General features: G+C 38.1%; 1 protein-coding gene across 1 annotated transcript in view; it reads right to left on the bottom strand.

Annotated features, from left to right (window-relative positions):
* Window positions 1-2,859: 2,859 nt before the first annotated feature.
* The window catches only part of CDK13 (cyclin dependent kinase 13), a 48,819-nt gene continuing 28,395 nt past the window's right edge, over window positions 2,860-23,283 (bottom strand). The window contains exons 5-14 of the mRNA XM_042473587.1: window positions 22,270-22,440; window positions 20,628-20,817; window positions 18,706-18,762; window positions 17,744-17,845; window positions 17,572-17,649; window positions 12,332-12,448; window positions 11,255-11,386; window positions 9,290-9,489; window positions 5,243-5,848; window positions 2,860-4,219 (exon numbers count right to left, since the gene is read on the bottom strand). Of these exons, the coding sequence (XP_042329521.1) occupies window positions 3,372-4,219; window positions 5,243-5,848; window positions 9,290-9,489; window positions 11,255-11,386; window positions 12,332-12,448; window positions 17,572-17,649; window positions 17,744-17,845; window positions 18,706-18,762; window positions 20,628-20,817; window positions 22,270-22,440 (2,501 nt within the window). The 3' untranslated portion in view covers window positions 2,860-3,371. The remainder of the gene's footprint in view (window positions 4,220-5,242; window positions 5,849-9,289; window positions 9,490-11,254; window positions 11,387-12,331; window positions 12,449-17,571; window positions 17,650-17,743; window positions 17,846-18,705; window positions 18,763-20,627; window positions 20,818-22,269; window positions 22,441-23,283) is intronic.

Here is a 23,283-nt window from a genome sequence, read left to right as displayed (position 1 = left end):
GTTCAGTGGCTCAACTGTCCCTTTCCTGGAAATGTACTATGGACCAGCACTAGTCTACAGACCTCCACTTTGAGTAGCACTGCTCCACAAGTTTACTACAGTGGGCCCTCTCCTTACGCAGGGGATCCGTTCCGGATCCTCCTGCGTAAGGGAAAATCCGCCTATGCTCGAGCCCCATAGGAAATTGTTGCCCTCCCCAAGCGGCTTCCGTGTACACTGGAAGCTGCATAAAACGCGTCCACGCATGGTGCAGGAGCACTGTATTTCACTTACCTTTTAAGATTTTACTGTATATACTCACGTATAAGTCTAGAAATGTTGGTCAAAAAATTGACGCCAAAAAACTGAGTCATCTTATCCACAGGTCAATGTAAGTAGTACTGTACCTTAAATCTTATTAAAAAGAAGGAAACATTCCTTGGTGAAAGGGAAGAGTATAATGTGTCTTGGAAGAACTGATCCCCTCTACTCTCTCATCCATCCAGCCTTAAGGATGAGTACAAAGATCTATATCTACTGAAATTTTGTAAATTTTAGACATTGTTTTGCTTTGGTTCATCCTTTAGATCCTTTACTAAATGCCCCCAAGTATTACCCTCGACTTATCCTCGAGTCATATCAAAATCCATAATTTTGGCCCCAAAACTTGCCGTCGACTTATACATGAGGTCGACTTATACTCGAGTGTATATGGTTCATTTTTTGAAAGCCACTGAAACGCATAAGCAAACAGGTGATTCTGTTTAGTTCAAACAGAATGGTCTTGTATGGAAAGTTCTTATCATGTTTGGCCTATACAGGTCATATTGAGAGCCTGGAAAAGTTAATTGTGTTGATTACTACATCACAGTGACCAGGAAGAACTCTGGGAATGGTAGTCTTCCTTCAAAAACTGAGATCTTTCAAGAAACAGAAGTGACCTTGCTGAGTTTCCACCAGATTTGTAGCAGGATATCTAAAAAGAATGAAGATTTGTTATTGAAAAAGCCCTTTAACACTTTATGTCAGGTATGAAGATTCAACACCTCTTGGAACAGAAAGACATAGATGTGGCCTATCAGGTTAACCACAGGCCCGGCCTCCTTTCAGAAAGCAGCTAATCAGATTTTCTCTGAACCTCTCTGCTGGCACAGTGCAAACTAAAGCTTTTAAAAGTCTGCAATGTCTACTTAAAAAGACACCCTTCCTGCACTGCAACCAAGTTTTTCAAAAACCTACTCTGGGGTTAATGGAAATGTTAAAAAGATTAATTCAGCATATATATGTTGTTGTTTTTAAAAAGGGAAAGTCTTTATGAATGAATAAATGGGGACTCAGCAATCAAGTATGGGCCCAAGTGGACATGTCTGCTTTTAGCACCCACATGTTCAGCAGAGTGAGTTTGGCCACTGGGGCAAAAAATGTCTCCATTTTCATTTTACAGTATATGGAAAAGTTGGCCTTGGTCCATATTTGCTGGATTTTTAAGATGGCAACACAGTTTTATTTGTGCATACAGTTAAAGGATATTAGTACACATTCCATTACCTCTGCAGTACTGCATAGGATGGATAGGATAGGATGTGACCTATTAGATTAGAGCCGAAATTAACAAAAAGTGGTTGTTAATGGTTCTCATTTCTAAGTAAGCCTCGATTGTTTCCTCCAGAAGGCTTGCTCCAAACCAACAACTTTTTCTGCATAAAATATCAACGCAAGGTGTTAGAATTACAAAGTACTTTCTTCCAGTTAAGCTGCTTTTATTTTCAGTCAAGATTCTCTAAATGATACTGAAAATGAGCAATGTCTTATTTACAAGGGAGATCCAACAAATTTGACACCCTACAATTGCAATGTTAACTGAAATCAAGAGTCAAATATTTGAAGCAGTGATAAGCCTGTTTCTAAAAGATTCAAGTCACAGCTGACAAGACTACATTTGTAATTTAGTTAATAGAAACATTACATATTTAGAAAATAGCTACATATGCACTGGCTTGTCAACTGGATAATCAGTTGGGAACAGTTTCTCCAATATGGTCATTTAAAAACATTTCAGTACGCAGAAAACATAGCCAGTGCCCTATCTTTGCAGGGAGAGGCTCAAGTCTCATTCTCATAGAACAAATTTGTACTGTTGGAAAGCTAGGAGCCTTTTTTTTTTCTTTTTTGCTTTTAGAGTGAACACATATGGGATTATTCCAAAATAGATTCAAATCAAGCAACAAGTTACACAGAACTGATTGGCACAGTCCCGGTTTCCAGAACTTTTAACTACTTTTTAAACTTCTGTTGCATCAAATGCTGGTTATGTAACATTGGTTACATTCTGCATCAGTTATGTGGGAAAAGCAAGCATCTGTTTCCAAAACCATTTTGGAAATGCAAAACCACTGTATGTTGATATAAATGCTATGCTATTCTTTCTTTTTTTTTATAATGAGACTATTTTTAATAAAACAGGACACTAAGTTTTATTTGGTAAAGGTATTACAGAAAATTGAAGAAAACAAATCTTTATTACTGCCCATACATTCTCATTTTGCCTTAATTTTTGGGGGGGATATGGTTGTAATGTGGGGTAAAAGAAAGCTAAGTATCTTAATTTACCTACTGGCACATGAATATCCACAAGAATTAACTTACCAGCAAAGTTGTGTAAATATTATTTCTTTGTATCAAACTACAAAATACCTTCAAACCTTTTGAATTCAATGAAATGTTCTGCAGACCTTAAGCTTACAACGTTAAGGCACTTACCATTCAAGTAAAACAGTTTCTTTTAAAAAAAAATACTAACACTGGTTAGATGGACAGGATATTTTACTAGATGGATGACTCTGAAAGTAAATCAAATGAATGTCCAAGTATGTATAAAACTAGTATCAAGAAAGACTGTATTTTATTTGTCTGAAATGAGCACAAAGAACACCTTCCACAGATAACACTGAAAGCAGTGCAAGGACAGTGACGTTTTGACTAAAGGAGTTTTGTAAAAAGAAATACCAAATAAATCAGTGCCCTGTTTGATTGTTGTAAAATTTTTACATAAAAGTTGGTCCAAACTTACAAAAAAGCACAAGTGTGTGCATAGTTCAGATCTGACAGTGTGCCATAAAAAGCTGATGTCCCTAAATTTAGCATTGACTTAAAACTGCCAAAATATAAAATTTATAGCTAGGATTTGCAAAGATGTACAATCAATTTTCTGGTACTCGGAACAGCATGAATTGTAAGCAATTTCCTATTGTATGCAAGACCCTTTTCCACATAAAAATAAAGCTGTTGAATTAACATTATTCAAGTCTGTTGGACTGCTGCTTTGAAATCACAGCTACAAAGTCTTTCCAGGTAAAAATGATGTGCCTGAGGGAAAAAAACAAAACAAATGCTCAATATGGCAATCCTCTGCCTCGTCCTCTGACTGCTGATGTGCTAATATGTCCCCTGTATCCTTGTGAATATCCAGGTCCTTGAGGAGGAGAAGTCCATGTTTGTCCGTGCATATGGCCAACACTACCAGGGGGCTCTTGTAAATTGGTGCCATAGCTATAGTTCTGCATCTTTGAAGACAAAGAATGAGTACTTTCAGATCCAGACCCTGCAGATGTGTCACCACTGTTACTCAGAACAGTGATGGGACCATGGCTATATTCAAATCTATGGTCCTTATCACCACTAAATAGCATGGGACCAGTGTTGAGGTAAATGTCTCCATAACCAGTTACAGAGCTATGAAATGGTTCTGAAAAGGCAGGAGGTGGAGGGGCACTACTAGTGTGAGAAGAAGCAGTATTGTAATTCTCCAAGGGTTGCACATCTGAATTCCCAATAAAGTTTCCCCTTTCTAAAGTCCCAGAAGATCCACTTCCTATTCCGTCACTAGTACTGTAATGAGCAGAAGAGAATGTAGAAGATCCAAAACTATCCTTATAGTCTGGACCTGTCATAAAGGAATCTCTTGTTTGGAAATCCACATTAGATGTTGCTGGTTTCTCAGTTGTTTGAGCCTGAGCAAGTAGCTGTAGAAGAGCTGCTTTCACTCCAGCATTAGGATCCATCCCTGCAGAGCTAAACAATGATGATAAATGTTGGTTCCCTATCCGATAATCAAGGTCTTCTTCAGTGATAGGTGGTGGTTCTGGTGGCTCAGGGGGGCGCTGGTCTGGAGGCAAGATTCGAGGTCGTTCTTCTGGCGTTTGAGGTCTCATCTCAGGGTGCCTGACCAAATCGTCTTGTCCTAAATGGATTTTTAGATGATTGAGAGTGAAATCTATAACCAGAACTTAACTACTTAAAACAACAGCCATCAATATTTACAATAAGGTTATGTGGGGGAGGGCACCTATTCTTGTAAAAGGCAGCCCTGAGAAATTAATCCAATTTGCTGCTCCTTCTGTCTAAGTCGCAGCCCTTGTGCATTACCCCATAATGTTACAAATCTGTTCCCCTCTGGGGTTTCTGAAAGGAGTGCAAAGAGCTTAATGGTGGTTAGGTTACCTTAAAACTTCTGCTCAGTAAGCAACTCCCTGTCTCATCTCTGCACTCAAGGACAGACTTTGATCATAAAATATTATTCCTTATATGTAAAAACAAGTGACATACGATCTTCACAAATTAACTAGCAGGGAAATGTGCATTAAATAAACCCATCTAATGATGGATAAACTGTCACTTTAAGTCCTTCTAAACATTTATTACCATTGCTATTTATATAGTTCTCAATAACATCTTACTGGAACAGAACATACTATACCCAATCCAGGATCCAAAGATGCAAGAAGAAGGAAATATCAAGATATGTGGCTCTTTAACAGTAGCTACCCGTGCTGTGTTTGAAACAGTTTTGCAAAGTGAGGTTGTGACAAAAGCTATTTCTGATATCTTAGACCAGTGGTCCCCAAACTGCTTTTTAAGGGATTTTGGACTTCAGCTCCCAGAATCCCAGACTATTGGCCAACACAGCTGAGTCATTTGGAAGCTGAAGTCTAAAATCTCTTAAAGGGCACATTTTGGGGACCACTGTCTAAGACTATTCTAAATGAAAATCCTTGGATTGCAGTCTTAGTTTGAAACACTTATATTACCAGGTTCCAATTTTCTGCTGTGATCTGACAATATAAGCTCAGTTTAACTAAGGAATGTGACAGAATTTCAGATAATTATCTTCAGCTAAGTTTGACAGGAGCTTTACAGACACAGTAAAATCATTCACAAGCTCTGTGCATTCCTTATTTATCTAGTGTTTCCCACAGATTCTTACCTGCACATGCATATAATGATTTGATAAGATGGGGATAAATGGACATTGGAGAGTCTGCATCCTCCCAGTTGCCAGATGCAGGCGTACTTGGCTCTGGGGGCTGCCTGGGATGTAATGGCATTTCACTTCCTGAGCCATTCTCCTTCTCTTCTACTACATCTTCTTTTTGCTTCAGTTGCTGAGCCTTTAATAACTGAGACAGCAAAACAGTGAATGCACTCTGCACAGCTGCCTGAGTAACCTCTGTGTCAATTTTTGTTTGGGTTAATTGAGCAGTCTGCACAGGAGGAGGAGCTGCTGCTTGTTTTAAAGGCTCCTGTTCTGGTGAGGGTGAGGGTGGTGGTGGTGCCTTAGGTGGTGGTGGTGGTGGCGGCGGCGGCGGTGGTTGCTGCTGCTGCAGAAGCTGAGGCTCAAGCTGTTTTTCTCCAGCTTCCAAAATGCCAGATGGAAGGCTTATTTTATTTAGCTGTTGCTCAGTCTCAGGATTCACCTTAATGTTCAGCACTTGAGCAAATTGTGCCATATTAATACTGGTTTTAGACTGAAGCAGGTTAAGAAGAAAGGCCACTTCATTTTGATTTAGTGGCTGACCACTGCCACCTTTCACTAAAGAGAAGAACATAAAAAGATGTTTAGTATAATCATATTTAAGGTGAAAAGCAAAATTATATTTCCTACATCCCAGTTCAGGTGATCACTTAAATTGTATTTCAATGATTACGAAAAGCTCCCTGCAGTTCCTCTGTAACCTCAGAGGTAAGGAAAGTGAAATTTTCTACTTGCATTTTAGAATAAGCCACAGTTCCACATAACATTTGAATTCTGTAGAACCAAAACTGTCCTATTTAACAAAACAAAACATGAGCTTCCTTGCTTTACAATTACAACAGAATTTTGTATGCTCCTACTGTCAAATTCTGAATGAGGCAGGAATGGCAACAAACAAGCCTGAGGCTCACCAATGGCTTGTTCAGTCACCTGAAATACCATTTAGGCAACCATATGAATGAAGCCTGCATCAAGATAACAGAAATTTCTAAACATCATTTAGAAAAGAGTATACTTAAATATAGTTTGTTATTCAAACTACCAAATATGATTATGGCATACACATGTCCAGGCACAGGCAGCACAGAAATATGCCTAATATCACTCTGTTTCTCACTGCTTTCTAATTTCCTACTGTGAAAAAGACACCTAGTAGTTGGCTGCAAAATCATGCATCCCTGTTCTAGATTAACTAACCTGTGAAAAATTGCAAGGAGCCACTATCTAGAAATTATGTACACACAGAATTCCCCTTTGTGGTCTCCATCGCTCATACAAATGAGTTACCTTGCACCTGCCCAATGTCTCTTTTGGAGTATTCTAAAACAGGGGTTCCCAACCTGTGCTTTGAGGAACCCTTAAGGCTCCATGTGCAATTCCCAGGTACTTTGTGGCCACTCCAAGAAAATGAAAGAAACAAAAATGGAATGAAATTAAAGAATATATTCTTATATACAGTGTGCCTGTACCATATGCAACCGCATTATAAGCAGGTTCAAGCTTACACTGAAGCTGCATGACAATAAAACATATGGCGCACGTGCTTATGGCGTATGCACAGCATTGTTTTCTATGAGACGTGAACATACGCAGAATTTCCCTTATGCGGGGGAGGGGGGAGAGGAGATCTGGAATGGATCCCCTGCATAAAGGAAGGGCCCACTGTATTCTCCTAAATACCATTAACTTGTAAGACATAGAGTAGGCCTCTTAGGGGCTGTGCCACAGAAATTAGGGCTCCGCAAACAAAGAAAGGTTGGGAACCCTTGTTCTTAAGTGTTCTGAAGAGTTTGGGCAGTAGCCCACCCACCTGTACCAGCCCTATTTAAGGGGCTCCCACGAAAAATTCAGTTCCTTTTCATCCACCACTGCAGCTGCCTCATTAGGAACAGCGTTCATACACTCGAACTGGAAGACGTTTTCTGAGGATCTATTGTAGGTGTGAGCTTCTAGCCATGCTAGCCCTTGGGCATTCTCAGTACCACTGGCTTCTTTTAAGAAGTGTGTCAAATGTGGCACTAAGATTCCAGACCAAGATGGGCTTTTCAGATGCCTTCAATGTTCGGGCAAGTCCCATATTGTGGCCTCATGTATGCACTGTGTAGTGTTCACAGGCCTAATGCAACAGAGAGTGTTGCCTTACAGCTTTTCTGTGTGAGCAGGCCTTGAAACTGCAAGAGCTTGAGTGTCATCAGTGCCCTTTGAGAGATGAAGTGGGCCCTTGGCATCAATTGTTGTCTTTGAACAAGTTCAAGTCGAGTATAGAGAAGGCAGCCTCGGTCCTGACGGATGTTGTTACCTCTAAACAGAAGGGCCCAAGTACTTTGGTGGCTTCTCACAATCTGTTATTCTAGCCATGAGGTATGCAAAAGCTAAGGAGAACATTTGCTAGCGCATACAGGACATCGAACTACAAAATCATAAGTGCAGTCTCTTTACACTCAACTTTTAAAGACAGTTGGAGAGGCTTTGTCCTTGCTGCATATTTGAATGATCTAACAAATCCAAACTATAGGAAAGCCTTTACTCTGGCCAAATTTAATGTATTTCCATCGGCCTTATTTGCAGGAAGATATAATAACAAATCATTTTGTGAACGTTTATGTCCTTGTCGGTCTGGGGAGGTAGAAACAGTGGGGCATGTTTTATTGTACTGCACCATTTACCGGGATCTTCAGCATTGTTTTATAGCACCAATTTTACAAAAAATACAAGGTAAACCTGATATATTTTACACTGATTACCTTCTGGCCAACCAGCAGCCAGGGATTACAACCAAGGTGTCAGGTTTTTGCATTGCTGCAATAGCTTGTACAGTAGATGAAAAATGGTGTCTGCAGTTTTGGTTACTACTATAACTGCTAGGAGAGCTTTGTGCCTTGCAGGAGGATGACCTGTATCTTCGATTCCATCAACAGAGGGTGTCTCAGCCAACTCATGTGGTGGATGACCCATATCTTCGGTTCCATCCACACAGGGTTGTGCTGAAACTCAACATCACCTTCTTGTCAAATGTGGTGTCATCCTTTCATCTCAGCCAGGACATTTTGTTGTCTTCCCTGTTTCAGAACCCTCCTCTGGACTGTGAGAGATATTGGCACGCAAGTCATTGATCTTCTATGTGGTCTTCCCAGACTGTTTGTTACTTGATACTGAGGAAGGGACTGCCTAGCTCCTTGCAATGCTTCTTGAAGTGAGTGGCATCAACTATTCATCTGTCTTACAAACTGGATCAAATGGACTCTCTGACTTGGGTTCGCGACCATTCCACCAGAGTGGCTGCTGCTTTCTGTGCTTTCCTTTCTGGTGTTTTGATCAAGAACAATTTCAGCACATTTTCCCTCCACCTGCCAAGTTAGGCCAAGATAGGCAGGCAACTTCTCTCTTTGATAGCAGTGTATTACAATGAACGTGCCAAAGCTTACATTCTTTAGTCTACTACAAAACTTAAATCCCATTACAGAGCTTGGAACTTTACAGTTGGCCCTCCATATCCATAGATTTTTTTTTAAATCCATGGATTCAACCATCCATGGCTAGAAAATATTTTTAAAAATATAAATTCCAAAAAGCAAACTTTGATTTTGCCATTTTATATAAGGGACACTATATTACTATGTCATCATATTTAATGGGACCTGAGCATCCATGGATTTTGGTATTCACTGGAGGTCCTGGAAGCAAACCCCAGGCAGATATCAAGGGCCCACTGTACTTTTTAAAATGTAATGCATGACTTGACACATGTGCATTATTTTCAAATGTTGCTTCTACAAAAACATATTTAAAAATAGGAAAATGTCCCCAAATCCAGCCAAATGTCCCCAATAAAACAATGTTTTAGAAGTAAATAATAAACATGCTTGTCATGCTAAAAGACCACAATGCACATTACTTTTTTTTTTTTACTGGCAACATCTTACTTCTAAGCTCTCCTCTTATCCTAGAGCTATATATAACACTAAACACTTTTAAAAAAGAGAGAGAAAAATAACTGACCAAGCGCTAAGTTAGAATTGCCTTGAATTTTCAGTTGAGAAGACGTCTGCAGGCCCTGAGGGGTGTTGGCTCTGCTATCATCCATTCCTAAGGACAAATCTTTTCGAGGAATTTTAGTTCCATCATCAGACATGCCCATCTGCTTTTGTCTTCTACGCTTCTTACTCCATAGCTCATGGCAATCTTGCCATAATGGAAGACTAAGAAAAAGAAAATATAGCTATTAAGCAAATGAAAATACTTGGCAGCAACAAAAGTACATATTCTGTCTCTCAGAGTGAACTGTATACAATACTTTGGCAGCAAGTTCATTAGTTAGAATTCAAAACTGCTGATCTTCATTCCATTATTCTATGAATTTTGTTATCTCCAGACAGGGATAGAGATTACTATAATTATTTTAAATTAAAGATGAGAGTGCATGTGTGCAAATCATTTCTACTTGGTTCTTTTCCCCACTATATGTAGAGAAGAAATATATTTTAGAATTCAATGTATGTATCATGTCAGGTTTTGAAGATGTCACTGCTGGGAAATAAATAAGGAGGAGAAAATTCTGTCACCAGTTGTACAACAGTGCCATTTCATTGTATTGTGAAATGGGTTCAAAATATTGGACTTCCAATTTTAATGGAAAAAAATGTAGACAACGAGTTAGAAATGTTCATTGAGTTATCATTTTAGATAGAATTTCTATAAAGTGACATTCAGATGGTACTGATCAGCTGACAGAGTATCAAAACTGTTTAAAGATAGTTAAAATGCTTTTTAGAAATGCAAGAATAAAGTTGGAACTTTTTTCATATATTATGGACTTGTGGTAAAGAACAGAAATATTGGACACGGATGATGTTCTGTAGAATTATGGAAGGACTGTGCAGTATAAAATTAGATCAGCGAGAATTGTCTATGCCCAAAGGTGGAAGGAAGCTGCTACTCTAATTCAAGAAAAATGGTTGATGAAGTTAGTTGGATTTGCTGAAATGGAGAAATTGAAAACTCTGATTAAGGATCAAATTTTTAAAAGACTGGAAAATGTTTTGTTCTTGCACATATTCTCATTAGGGTCACTTATCAGTTTTAGGTTTTTAAAATAAACCAAGTTTGCTTGTATCGTAGAAGCTTAGCATTATGAATTAAGGAGAGTGTAACAACAGGGAATACAGACATTGGTTGGCAGGGGGGAAGAAATCGGCAGTGTTTATTAGTTTCTGTTAGCTGCCAGTGGGTTTGCTATGTAGTAAAATAAAAACCGTGGAAGGTCATAATTTCACAACTCCTGGGTCAAATCTAGGGACGAAACAGACCGCTCTTCTTTGTGCCAGGGTCAGGGCGGCGTCAGAGCGCAGCATTTAGATGCTGCATGCTCCGACAATGCCCCAAAGCCAGCATCACGTCACACACCTAACCACACGGGGGACAGCTTTACAGTACTCTGGCAGCGTGCATTTACACACCATAGGAGCTCCACAAAGCCAGTGCAACACTGGAGAAGCCAGCTCTTTGCCAGCTTGAAAAGGAGCAGTAACAGGCCATGTTCTCTGATTTCTTCAAATATCGATTTTTTTGCTCGCAAATGATATACAATGTGTATTTGTTTATGCTGATGGATTTATGGTCTAATCTAATTGCCAATCAATACAAATAAGCACACTGAATAAATGGGAATTTAGTGTTGAGTCTCCTTTCAGGGGTTCAGTCAATGGTTTACTCTAGTTGGGACTAGCAACCTAAGGGTATGTTCATATAACATTACTTGCACAATGTACAATATTTGATTTTACTCATCCTACAATGCAAACACTGAACACAAATGCATTATGGGGCTTCTAATTTATAACCCAAGGTATAAAATCTAATTTTAAAGCAGATTAGTTTACACTTACTGTAAACTGCTTAGTACAATCAGTAAGCGGTATAGAAATATACTTGCTATTGCTATGAGCTCAGCAGACAAATACTTACTCTGGTGGAGGCATCTTTGAAGGGTCAACATCTCGCAGAAATTCACACTGAAGTGCCTGTTCTGCTGTGCAGCGTTTACTTGGATCCAGAGCCAGCATATAGTCAAAAAGGTCTAGAGCAGCTGTAGGGATACTGTCAAGAGGATGAAGATGAATAGTAGTCCCAAGAATAAGGAATTTCAACTAAAAAAGTTTTCATTTTTGTGCAGATTGTTGTTCAAACTGTGTTTAATATGCCAATATCATACATTCGGTTTTATGAGATATTACACAATATGAACTGTACATTTAATGTATCAGAAGTCCATATCATACCCCTAACAATTCAGGGCACAAAGTCTTGTTTATTAACAAATTGCCTATAATGTACACTGGTAAAGACAATGCAATGAGCATTCACCTCTGGGGTACGCACAAACGTTAAATTACAGGTGAGGTTTTCCACAACTAAATTCTATTTCAATAGATAATCTGATCAAGAGAAATGTTTTATTTTATTCTCCTTAACGCATGAGGTTCAATACAGACAGAAGAACCTAACCATACAGGAGCCCATGCCCCTTTTTCTCATCTATGTGCAGCATCAGCATACTAAGGATACATAGCTTTGCAACTAAACTCTGTGTACATGACAGCCAAGGACAAAGTTTAAATGTCTGGGCAGCTGAATGGGAAACTCCTTCTCTGTATTATATCCCTGGTATGGAAGGAAGTCTTAAAAAAATAGAATAAAAGCACATTTTCAAAAATCCTTTCAGATGGTTTAGAGACATGCATATTAGTTACAAACCTCCACTTAAGAAAAGTGGCAGAAATAAAGCTCTTTCGCTTCAGTCTTTAATGTGTCCAGAACTGGCAAATCACAGGTACAGAACACTGGGTATTGGGGTTGCCAGTAACAGATTAATGCTAGTGATGTATGGCTTTCAGAAACTCTACAATTTGCAAATGCATAAAGGGAATATTAGGAAAAAATATTTTCAATCTGATAATACGGAAGTCTATTGTTTGATCACAAAAATCCACATTCAGTAGTTCACAAAGAAAAAAAGCTTTGTTCAAATAACTCAACCCTTACAAAGCAAATTCTTCTCTCAGTCTTCGACGGTACTGCTTCTTTGGCTTCATACTGTTGAAATATGCCAATTTTATCACATCAGGCCATACTGCTGGACAAGGACTACCACAAATGCGGCTGTATGAAAAACACCAATATCAAGTGAATGAATGCATGTAGCTATAAATATTATATAGAAAAAGATTACGGAATCAGACAAGAATCTAAAGAGGCTATAGCTCAATACAAGGGCATCCACTGTATGCTCAGCTGTTTGTAGCAGCCATTAACTCATCAGGATATTTTGCTAGACAACTGAAAATCTGACTGTTTTTCTTGGGGGGGGGGGGGGGGGGTACTGAGTTTCAATTTCAATCAAAATAAATAACGGGCAGTGGAAAGTTAAAATTCAAAGGTCAATTTCTAGAAACATAAAGGGTAGCTTGCCATAGCTCATCAGAACATTATGGCAGATCCTACAATTTTTTAAATTTTTATTTACAAATACAAAACTATAACACATAATACTCATTTTAGAACAGGAAACATATAACAAACCATTCAAACATTAACACAAACCTCACAATTACTATTCTACAAACATACAGTACTTCCTTCCTGATTTCCGCAGTATCCAATTTGCAATAAAGCATGTACCTTTTACTTCATTCACTCTAATTGGTTTCCTTAGTACCTGTATCTTATTTTTAAACTGGTTCTGTAAAGACTGTTGAATTCAAAGGTCCTACAAAATTTGACAAGAATTTCTTTGGTTGAAATTCTAGCGAGTTATCAGTTTCAAATTTAAAAGAGGGAACTGGCATAACCCATCAGGAAATGTTTTGAAGGGCTAAAAAGCAAAAAAGAGCTGGAAGCAGAAAGTACTATGGACACATGTTGACATATCAGCTACAGGTACAGACATGTGTAATACTGGATACAATTCAGCTACAGAACCGCTTGAAAACTCAAGACACTTTTGCTAGGCTTCCTGAAACAAGGTAAAAAGGCAGGAAAAGGAGAGCGCTAAAGTTCTGCTGCTAAAATATCTGAGGTCAAAAAAGGATAGGAAATGGGAGATTGTTGTCTGGGATATAGATGGTGATAATCCTGAGGTAAATGGGAAAAGCAGAAAAATAGAAGATCCATGGACCCTGTGCGGTATTGCTATAGATATTATTTAAGTTAGTCTTTAAAAAAGCAACTGCGGAACAATTTAAAAATAAAAGGAGCTTTAAATGAATATGAGATTTGTTTTTGGCTTAATGAGATGCCCATAGCTGGGCTACAGTCACATATTCTTCTAATGCTCAATCAGACCTTTTAAAGGTAGCAGAGGAAAGAAGAGACTTGATCATTCCCACAACAGTGGCTATTACATATGCATAATAATAAAGTCAAATCTTCCCAATTCAAAGTATAAAATTGTTTCCACAACTGATTATTCATTGAGCTTATGTCAGGCTTATCTCTTAAACAAAACAGATGTCAATACTCATGCACTGTGTTCTTCATGGTCTCTGTAATTTATACAAATAGTTACTGCATATGAACAGAGGCTCCCATGGAACTCTCTAGTGCTCAGTAGCTTTTGGCAGGATTTCCCCCCATCCAACTGCACACTACCAAGTGTGCCAAAGTTACTTCCCGCAGTTTCACTGTCTGCTGCAGGACATGACAAGTGAGAAAGGTTGGAAGAACCACTATTAAAGGCAACAGGTGTATCTGAGCACACAAATGGGTTGCTCACTCACCAAAGAAGGGAATCATGTCATGTCAAAAATGAAGAAAATACTAATTCACCAACTGAGATATCTCATTTCACTCTCATGTTTATGCAATAATGCTTCATGAACACTGAGGGCTGTATCCACATGACAGCTCTATGTAGTTAAACCAATGAAATACAACAAAACATGGCAGTGGAAGCAGCAGTCACCTTTGCTGAATGTGCCTTAAGAAACTGTGGAACAGGCAAATGGGCTAATTAATAAGTCAGCAAAATAACTTGGAGAATTTATGTAGAGAGCCTTTGAACAGAAATAGGCTGGTCCTTCCTTGGACCTTGTTAAGAAAAAAGCATTATAAAGAACAGAATTCTAATGTTCCCTCCTTGTAGAAATCTCTTGAAATCTAAAACATTTAGGGATTTCTCTAATGCAGTGTCAAGATTTGGGGAACAACATCCTGGCCCAGATGGAATTGAAAAACAACTTTAGGAAGAAAGGTCATATTATGTCAAAGGATCACCTTAAGGAAAACAAGGTAAGCTTCATCCACTCTTGCAAGTACATACCTCACTGGACCAACAAGCCAGTTTAATAGACACAAGGAAAATGATCTTAAAAGGTGAGTGATGGCCAGTCAGCTAAGACAAAAGATTCAAATGGTCCAACTGTACATTTTGACAATACAGGGACTGGTAAGAACAAGGAAGCCTATCAAGAATCACTACAGGTATTTAAGCTTTGATGGACTGACTGGAATTCCCACGCAAGAAGCCCGTATATATACAAATGTAAAACATTGAATCTTCAGGTGGAGAAACTGCAGCATGGCATCAACAGGCCTATGTAATAGTGAGAAACCTTTGGCAGGCAGTTAAGCAACTGAACAGTTCAACTTCAACTGATAGGATGGCTGGATAAACAGTTTCCTTCCATCAATTAGTGGTTCAACATGCAAATTTAACATGGAAAGGAAAAGAACTTTCATGCCATTGGGTGAAGAGCTGCTAGATCCAGGTGAAGATCTTGCCCAAATTTTGCATGAAGACATCCTGGTGATTAGGAAGCCAAACAAAGCATCTTATTGACAAGAGTAATGGGCACAGAAAGCAGTGAAGACAAGTCTGTCTAAGCCACCAGTATACACTTTGGATTATTAGCATTTACTTTACCTTTTGTGCTCCCAGATACTGATCAAAATCCTTGTTATTAGAGGAAAGGGAGGAAACATGTACAATAGCCCACAAATGTATGAAGGCACTGTCCCAGCCCTGTTCTGCTTCAAAAAAGACAGCACTTGGAAGTAGCCTCCATTGCAAAAATATCCACTTTGAGGTAGTGCATTTGTGGCAACTTTGAGAAAACACAATGTTGGAGAGCAACTGGTGGGTTTCCAATCCCCCTGAGTACTATCATGGTCAATAGTAAAAATCAACATTTTCATTCAACGTTTTTTTACATTTTTAAATTTCTCAAAACTTATATAATTCACTCCATTGAGATCCAGAATCTGCTGGAGAGCTCAGTCTTTCTTTGGTTCTGCAAAGTATCAAGAGAAGAAATCAGTGCACTTCTGACAGGATGGTAAGCATTCTATTTTGTTAGAAGAGGATCTCAACAATTATTGCCCAGTCAATACCAGGAAAGATTCTAGAGCAGATAAGTAAACAGAGAGCCTGTGAACATTTATAAGGGAATACTATAATTGCAAAAAGTCAACATGGGTTTCTGAGTAACATGTCATGCCAGACTAATCTGATCACTTTTTTGATAAAATTACCAGCCTGGTAGATGAAGGGAATGCTGTGGATATAGCATATCTTGATTTCAGTAAGGCGTTTGACAAGGTCCCCCATGATATTCTTACAAACAAGCTAGTAAAATGCGGGCTAGACAATACAACTCTTAGGTAGATTTGTAATTGGTTGACCGGTCAAACCCAATTTCAACAGGGAGAAATGTAAAGTACTTCACTTAGGCAGAAAATATGAAATGCATAGATACAGGATAGGGGACACCCCACTTAACAAGACTACATATGAAAGGGATTTAGGAGTCCTAGGAGACCACAAATTAAGAGTTGTCACAATGGAGACCAGTATAATTGTGGACACTAGAGCCAGCATACTTTTCAGTATTGGTGGTAAAACCATTGCCAATATTCATGCTTGAGCAGGAGCAACAGCATGCACACGTGTTGCATTAGAAGCTAGAGAAGATAACCCATACACTGAGTAGAGGTAGTAGACATAGGCAACAATTGAAGAGGTCACCTTCACATAAATACTTGAGTGAGTTTGTACTCAGGCCTGTAGAGGCACCTTAATTGGGAGAATGGTGCCATAGTCTAGACACAGCAGCAGCTGGGTACCCAGGCCTATGTCTATGCTGAAGTGTTGGTGACTTATCTAGTGTAATGAAGATGGAAACATTCACAGCTACCATGACAAGATTAGTTTGTGTTATATGATCTAATGGAAAAAGGAGAGTTGACTAGGTGACCTTTGGTTTTGTATTAAGAGGTGAACAAGATTCATTTGTGTGAATTTACAGATGACCACTTAAAGAATCAGTTACAAGCAAGCAACCTGTTCTCCTTTCTGCATGTATTGTTGAGACCTAGGCAAGTCAGTGAGGCTTACTATAAGAATATGTTCAGGATCCGGATGCAAGAAAAATACTTTAAGCCCATAGCCAATGAGTAACTGAATGATGGGGACAGCACAGAAGAAAACCCCAACTGTGTAATGACTTGAGATGATCAATGTTCTCATTCTTTCCCAGTTGTTTTTAATCTTTGGTACTAGCAAACCTATTAATATAATTGTGGCAAGGTATCATACTGATGGTGTGGTCTAGGTATCCACTAACATGCTAATGAAATTAATTAAATCCATTTTCAGAAGAGACCTACACTGTTTCAAACTAGGTAAGACATAGAAATCATTATTCCAGTTCTTACTTTTGACACCTGCTCTTTTGCCATCTAGTGGATAACTCTTTCAAAAAGAATGCTGTTTGATTAGTATCAAGAAGCAACAGGGAAAAGACACTCTTCTAAGCCAAGCACAAATTACTTCCATGTTTTGTAATGCGTCATCATATTTAATAGTTTAGATTCAGATCTTTAGTGAACTGGGGACTCTGTGAAAGTTTAATACAATGAGTTCTATGGGCCAGAATGAGTACCACTTTGAAAATGTAAATGCACTATTTATCATGCTAAGAAACAGCTAATTAATGTAGATGTTACCACCTATGAAAGTGGTATGGAAATCTGAGATAAACAAAAGTGATACTGCCTTCAAAGAATACATGAGTCTGTGAAAGGAAAAAAAAGTCATTCCTCTCCTCTCTGAGAAATGATTACATATACAGATTGTTTAAATGACTGGCTGCATCTAAGCACAAATGACTTATCAAAACAATGATAATTCATATATACAGTACTTTAGATGAAGAACAAGAAATTGGCAAAAATTTGCTTAAGTCTTAAGTTTCTCAGAGATCCATAGACCCAATGTTAGAACTTACCTTATCAGTTCCAGCTGAGCAATTTCCTGATTTGCTTGAAAGATTGGTTTTTTAGTAAAAAGTTCACCCAGTATGCATCTGTAAAACAAAATATGGAATAGGTTTCTCAATACCATTTTCCTCTGTGGCAATTTGTTGTTGCAGACTCTACTGCGTGTATCAAAAGCCTTACCCACAGCTCCAGACATCAATGGCAGGTGTATATCGTTCCTCTCCCAGCAAAAGTTCTGGTGGACGGTACCATAATGTGATAACTTTATTGGTATATGGCCGACTGAAACAAGAAACACATTTGAATTTTCTCCAAAAATGAATTACTGTGGGGTAATTTTCCAGTACTACAGAAATGAAACAAACCACGCCAGACGATTCCTGACCCTACACCCAGGAGAGATGTAAAGCAGCTAAAGGGAAAAAAATCACTTTCCATTACAATCACTTTCTTCCCGTGAGTTGTCCTGAATTGTCAAAACAACTGCAATATTTTTATTATAATCTCCATTCTTCCAATTATGCAATCCCCCATACTTGTTCCTGTATGTCACCTTTCTGTATTTGCCTCCTTCTGAAGCAAGAAACATGACCATAGTAGCTGTTCTCCCAAGAACACAGGGGTATCTGAAAACAAGAAATCTCTACTACTGCAGAGGGTAGCAGGCCAGTTTAGAGTGCAATGAGCAGGTCATATGACGCACATAACTCAGTCCCCCAAGAGCTCACTACTGTTCCTTGTCCCTATTACTGAATATTATTTTTCTGCAGAAGAGTTTTCAATTATGTGAATCCTCATGTCGCATACTGAGTCACATTGGAGAGAAAGATTTTCTACCTCAGTGAAAACTAGACAAATGAGTATCAAGAATGTTTGTCATTTATATTACATTGGAATCAAAGATCTTTAACAACACTGATTATGTTTTCAAAAGTATGGTTTGTACTTTCATTCTTCTCCTGAATTTTATTTTATATATTTTATAAAGTATATAATTTATACAATTATATTTAAAAATTATTTTAGACTGACAGATGCTATTAACCCAGATAACAGAAATCCAGCTAGCTTTTAAATTTTGCTTAAGAGATATTTCACAGAGTACTCCAGAAAAGAAGGCTTAGGATTAATATTACACTTACCTCTCCTCAGAGCTATACAGCCGAGCAAGGCCAAAATCTGCAAGTTTGATCTGCCCTCTAGTGGAAAGAGTAAAAAATTTGTACCGTTATTAATAACAAAAAAGAAAAAAAAACATGTGTAACTTCATGATTGAAATTTACATAATAAAAATGCTTTGAAAGTTTCATGGATTGTTAATTATATGTGAAGAAATAAAATGAGAAAATACATAAAATTCTTCACAGGAAAAAATTCTTAATAGTAGCAAATCATCCTACCATATATACTTGTATATATTGTACATGTATAAGTCAAGAGAAGGTTTTAAGGCAAAAATCATGAATTTTGATATGACCCATGGATAAGTCGAGGGTAAAACATAGGGGCATCTAACAAAAGCTCTAAAGAGGAAAACGCCACTTCCCTTCCTCTTTCTCCATCTCTGGACCTCTCCTGACTAGCTAACATCACTTCCCTGGTGCTGAAGGAGGTTTTAACATCGGATTAAGAAGGGAAGGAACAGGAGGGGAATAGGGTGTTAGTTTGATGGGGAGAGAAGGTTAACACCGGATTGAAAAGGGAAGGAACTGGAGAGAAATGGGGTGTTTGTTTGATGGGGAGAGAAATCCGGAGGAGGATGGGGAGAGAAGGTTTTAACATCAGATTTAGAAGGGAATCACCTCTTTCACACACACTTATGCGCATCAGCTCTTTCAAAAACCACTGTCGAGGCACATGGGGTTGTCCTTCTTTCAGGACCTTCCTAAGAAGTATTGATCTGTACCTAAATTGACCCAGGATTTTAGGGTCAATTTTTTGGGTATAAATTTCTCGACTTATAGTCGAAGAAACATGGTATTACTTTATTACTATTCATTTTATTTGGATGTTTAGAACAAATTATTAGAATTTATAATTCTAAAGCACTTTGTTATTTGCTATTTTTTGTATTTGTATACTTGCCATTTCTTATTATTTATTGATTTAATTTCTATCTTGTGAATTAACTAATACATTAAATGTGCCATCTGACTTAAAGAATAATTGGATTGCCTTCAGTTTCATTATTCGTGAAATGTATGCTCATATTTTCATTAATATATTTGCAGCCAACATCTTAAGGCTCACTACTGCAGCTAACCACCTGTGTATTGGCTGTGTGTGGGTGTGTGAAATGAATGTAGGATGGCCTAGTGTCGTTCCTGGAACATCCGGTCAAGCAGAGCCCCATTTCCAAGTAGCCTTGTAGATGTGTCCAGCTGTGAAATCAGTAAATAGAGCAGAAAGGTAACAGCCCTCTCTCAATACTTGTTCTCAGTTTTTGAAGTCCAAAGGTGCACTGTCTGGAAGTTCCATGTGGCTATTATGGCTAATAAACATAATCAAAAAGCATCCTTCATTAATAATGAAGAAAGCAGCTGCTTAATTTTGCTCAACTGATACATATAAAACAGAGATGGACAACTTCTGGATGATGAGAAGAATAGTCTCCTGGCAATTCTGCTAGGAAAAAGGCACATGGGAAGTCCATACTACTTTGCAGCTCTTGAAAGTCTGAACACTGGTTTCCAATCCTACAGAAAAACAGGACACACAAGAGCAGGGTTCACCATGTGTCATATTTTCTCCACAGAATCAGCAGTTCAGATGGGAAATAGAGAGTGCAGAAAGAATACACCCTGCGTTCCATCAGATCTGCTGTTTTCTCAATGACAACTGTAGTGGAAGGGAACCAAAATGGACAACCACCAGAAGGACTATATTTGGTTCATATATGGTTGGCCCCTAATATTAAGCATCTGTTGCGGGGGGGGGGGGAGGCTGGGTGCAAATGTAATAACAATTTTAAATCAAACTTGACAGATCCTGACTATCACATAAAAATGAATCTGCTTATTTCTGAATTTCTAAACTTCACATATTTACAAAAGTGGATGCATACCTATTGTTTAATAAGATGTTGGAGCATTTAATATCTCTGTGCAAGAAATTTTTCTTATGGCAGTAATCCAAGCCTTCCATCAACTGTCTCATGAAGGATTTAATATGATTTTCATCAAAATGAACTAAACCAGATTCCAGAAGTCCCATCAGATCATGATCCATGTATTCAAACACCAGGTAAAAAGCACCTAGGGGAATATTAATTTCACATCTAGTTAGTTTACTTTTAGAAAATGTCACTGGTGTCAGGCACCAACAGTGAACACAACTAAAACAGTATAGATACACTTTGTTTTACACATAAATTGTTAAAATGTTCAGCAGTACATAAATAACATATATCCCTTGAATACTTCTTGATGGAGTGTAAAAAAATAAACGGTAAACATTCCCAAGTTCAACACAATTCTACGTGTCATATTCAAATACCATGTTGATCTCCACGTGTACGTTAAAAGAACTGAGAAAATGCAAGATGTATTACATTGTAAGACCTGCTTTAAAAATTGAGATGGAAGACTAAGAGTCAGAATAACCCTATATTTCAGGTTTGTGTTCATTTTCAAGGAATATGGTAATTTGATATCGTGGTTTCACAAATATGTTTAGAACAAACCACAGTATGCTAAGATCAAACAAAAGCAGCAATCTGTTACTTCTAAAGTGTATTTTTGACTTGTTCCTCAAATGGGCAAAATTAGAATGAGGGATGCACATGCTCCCCCACACAAGATTGTTTCGGTAAGACTATGGTAAACCTCCCCCCTCCGCCAGACACAAAATTTAGGGGACATTTTCTTGAGAAAACATACACACATGTGTGCCCATATAATTCTGTAAAACCTTCAAATATCTCCTATGTTGACTAGGGCCTTCCTGTTTAAGAAAAAGGCCTTTTCTGGAAAATAAAAGTCCCAAGGGATAGAAATTGCATTTGAGAGCAAGTCACAAGGAGTGCAACTCCCAAAGATCTGCAAGAAGGCAAAAATGATCTCAGAGAAACTGCCCATCTCTGGACTAATCAAGTCCAACATTTTTTCATAATGATGCATATCTTCTCAGGCTGGTTTGAGATTTTGTTTTGCTGCCATTTTATTTTTATAAGTTTTTATGCAGAATTGCACTGCTCATTTGTATTTAACCTGTGATTTTCTTTCTTCCTATATTGAAAGCTGAGACAAAGTTATTTTAATAAAACCACATGCTGTTTGACAAGAACAACCACGCTGGAGGAACAAACTAACTACACAGTATGTAGGATGTTAATATCCTGCTCATAATTGTAGATTACTAGAACCTAAGCAGAATAAATGTATGCAAATGTTTGCAGTATCTTTTACTGCATTTATGTTTAATGAATGGTTTCAATACAGCACTATAGGTGTCTTCCTTAAACCCCACTATTTGTAGTGGTTTGAGCACTGGGCTACAAGTCTGGAGACTAGGCTTCAAATCCCTGCTTGACCATGGAAACCTATTGGGTGATCTTGGGTGAGTCACACACTCTTAGCCCCAGAAAACCCAATTATAGGTTTACATTAGGGTCACCAACTCACGTAAGTCAAAAACAACTTGAAGGCACACAATAGCAACAACCAGACAAAGCAAAAAGTTGCATTTGATAAAACTTATGTACCTACCTTTATCCTTTTTGAAATCTAAAGCATCTTCCTTATCTGTTACTATTTCTTTCATGTTGATTATGCTTTGGTGATTAAGTTGTCGGAGAATCTTTATTTCTCGAATAGCAGTGATAGGAAACCCTTCCTTTTCATTATCTAGCCGTACCTTTTTTAGTGCCACCATTTCCCCTAGAAGAAATATTTTTTTAATTTGGTAGTGATCTCATTTAATAGTTCAGAATGTTACGCACCTTTTTAATAACACCATAACAGTAACTAACATTTTAAAAACCCTATGCTGTCATTCCAATTACTGCAAGAAAATAGAACTGAATACATTCTTCAGCTGCAGCATTACAAATATACAAATAAAGTTGAGTTAAAGCATTCCTAATACCACTACTACCCCCTTTTCTCTCAGCATGCATAACACTCTGCTCCATACCATCCAGGGTATAATCCAGAAAAAACTTTCACAGAGAACTTTCTGCATAACCGTATCCCCCCAAAATTATTGTTCAAAAAGCACTTGCTTCTGCCCAACAAATGTTAAACTGTTCTAACTTAGTGGGACTTTAATAGGATATCTTATTTGTTTAAAGATCATCATCATCATCTCTCTCTCTCTCTCTCTCTCTCTCTCCCCCTACCTACCTACCTACCTATTTTTAGCAGAACTTTGTTTTAACCTATCCTGTGAGCTACCTTCCATCCTACATTATGAGAAAAACAGGCTATAAATTAAATCATGCTAAATTAAGATGAAGAAAGCAGTGTTATGAAAACTGAGACCCAGCTACATCAACTGGAATTAAAACCCCATGTAAATTATATTTCACATATGTCAGAACATCAAATATCAGACAGCTTTCTATTCTTTCACCATGCTTCAGTTGCATTTTGTTTTTCAGCAATACATCATTTCTATCCTGGGAAGCCAATACATTCCAGGTATAAATGGATCAGTCTCCACACTGCAATAACCCTGAAGTTGTAACTGTTCGTGCCTCCCTGAGGTCACAGCTATTTGTG

Source organism: Sceloporus undulatus, chromosome 6, assembly GCF_019175285.1.
Source record: "Sceloporus undulatus isolate JIND9_A2432 ecotype Alabama chromosome 6, SceUnd_v1.1, whole genome shotgun sequence".
NCBI classification, from domain to species: domain Eukaryota; kingdom Metazoa; phylum Chordata; class Lepidosauria; order Squamata; family Phrynosomatidae; genus Sceloporus; species Sceloporus undulatus.
The sequence above is the reverse complement of the archived record's forward strand: the minus strand, read 5'-3'. Positions and strand labels throughout refer to the sequence as shown.